Genomic DNA, 786 nt, shown 5'->3' on the forward strand with positions numbered 1-786 from the left:
TCTATAAGAAACCAAAACTGACCTTCAAAAATGAATGAATGTAGACAACCGTAAGCAACAGAAACCCCAGCCCAGCCACACGTCTGCTGACTGCGCCTGCGCCTGCGCCTGCGCCTGCGCCAGCCGCGGCGGCCGCAGGTTTTTGAAACTTGAATCCTTCACTCTTTCTGGCTGCCTTTTGCGTGGGAATAGCCTCAGCTGCTCTAAAATATGATCAGACTTTAGATACAGAATGGTACCAGTGGAGGTCAACATACAAGAAACCATATGGAGTGAATGAAGAAGGTTGGAGGAGAGTAGTATGGGAGAAAAACATAAAGATGATTGAACTGCACAATCAGGAATACAGCCTAGGGAAACATGGCTTTACAATGGCCATGAATGCCTTTGGTGACATGACCAGTGAAGAATTCAGGCAAGTGATGAATGGCTTTCAAATCCAGAAACATAAGAAGGGAAAAATGTGCCAAAAATCGCCCTCTGGTGATATCCCCAAATCTGTGGACTGGCGTGAGAAAGGCTACGTAAATCCTGTGAAGGATCAGGGTCATTGTGGTTCTTGTAGAGCCTTTAGTGCAACTAGTGCTCTTGAAGGACAGATGTTCCGGAAAACTGGCAAACTTGTTGCCCTCAGTGAGCAGAACCTGGTGGACTGCTCTCGGTCTGAAGGCAATGAAGGCTGCAATGGTGGCCTCATGGATTTGGCATTCAAGTACGTTTGTAAAAATAAAGGCCTTGATTCAGAGGATGCCTATCCATATCTTGGAACGGACACAAATGAGTGTC

The 786-nt window shown here is 46.6% G+C and overlaps 1 protein-coding gene across 1 annotated transcript; it reads left to right on the forward strand.

The window, feature by feature from the left end:
• Positions 1 to 146: 146 nt before the first annotated feature.
• Positions 147 to 783, forward strand: LOC102841345 (cathepsin L1-like; the record flags this gene model as incomplete). The annotated part of the gene is made up of 1 exon (XM_006878064.1): positions 147 to 783. A coding segment is annotated over one exon (637 nt), but the record flags the coding sequence as incomplete, so codon positions are not given.
• Between the last annotated feature and the right edge of the window lie 3 nt (positions 784 to 786).

This window comes from Chrysochloris asiatica, unplaced genomic scaffold, assembly GCF_000296735.1.
Source record: "Chrysochloris asiatica unplaced genomic scaffold, ChrAsi1.0 scaffold02159, whole genome shotgun sequence".
NCBI classification, from domain to species: Eukaryota; Metazoa; Chordata; class Mammalia; order Afrosoricida; family Chrysochloridae; genus Chrysochloris; species Chrysochloris asiatica.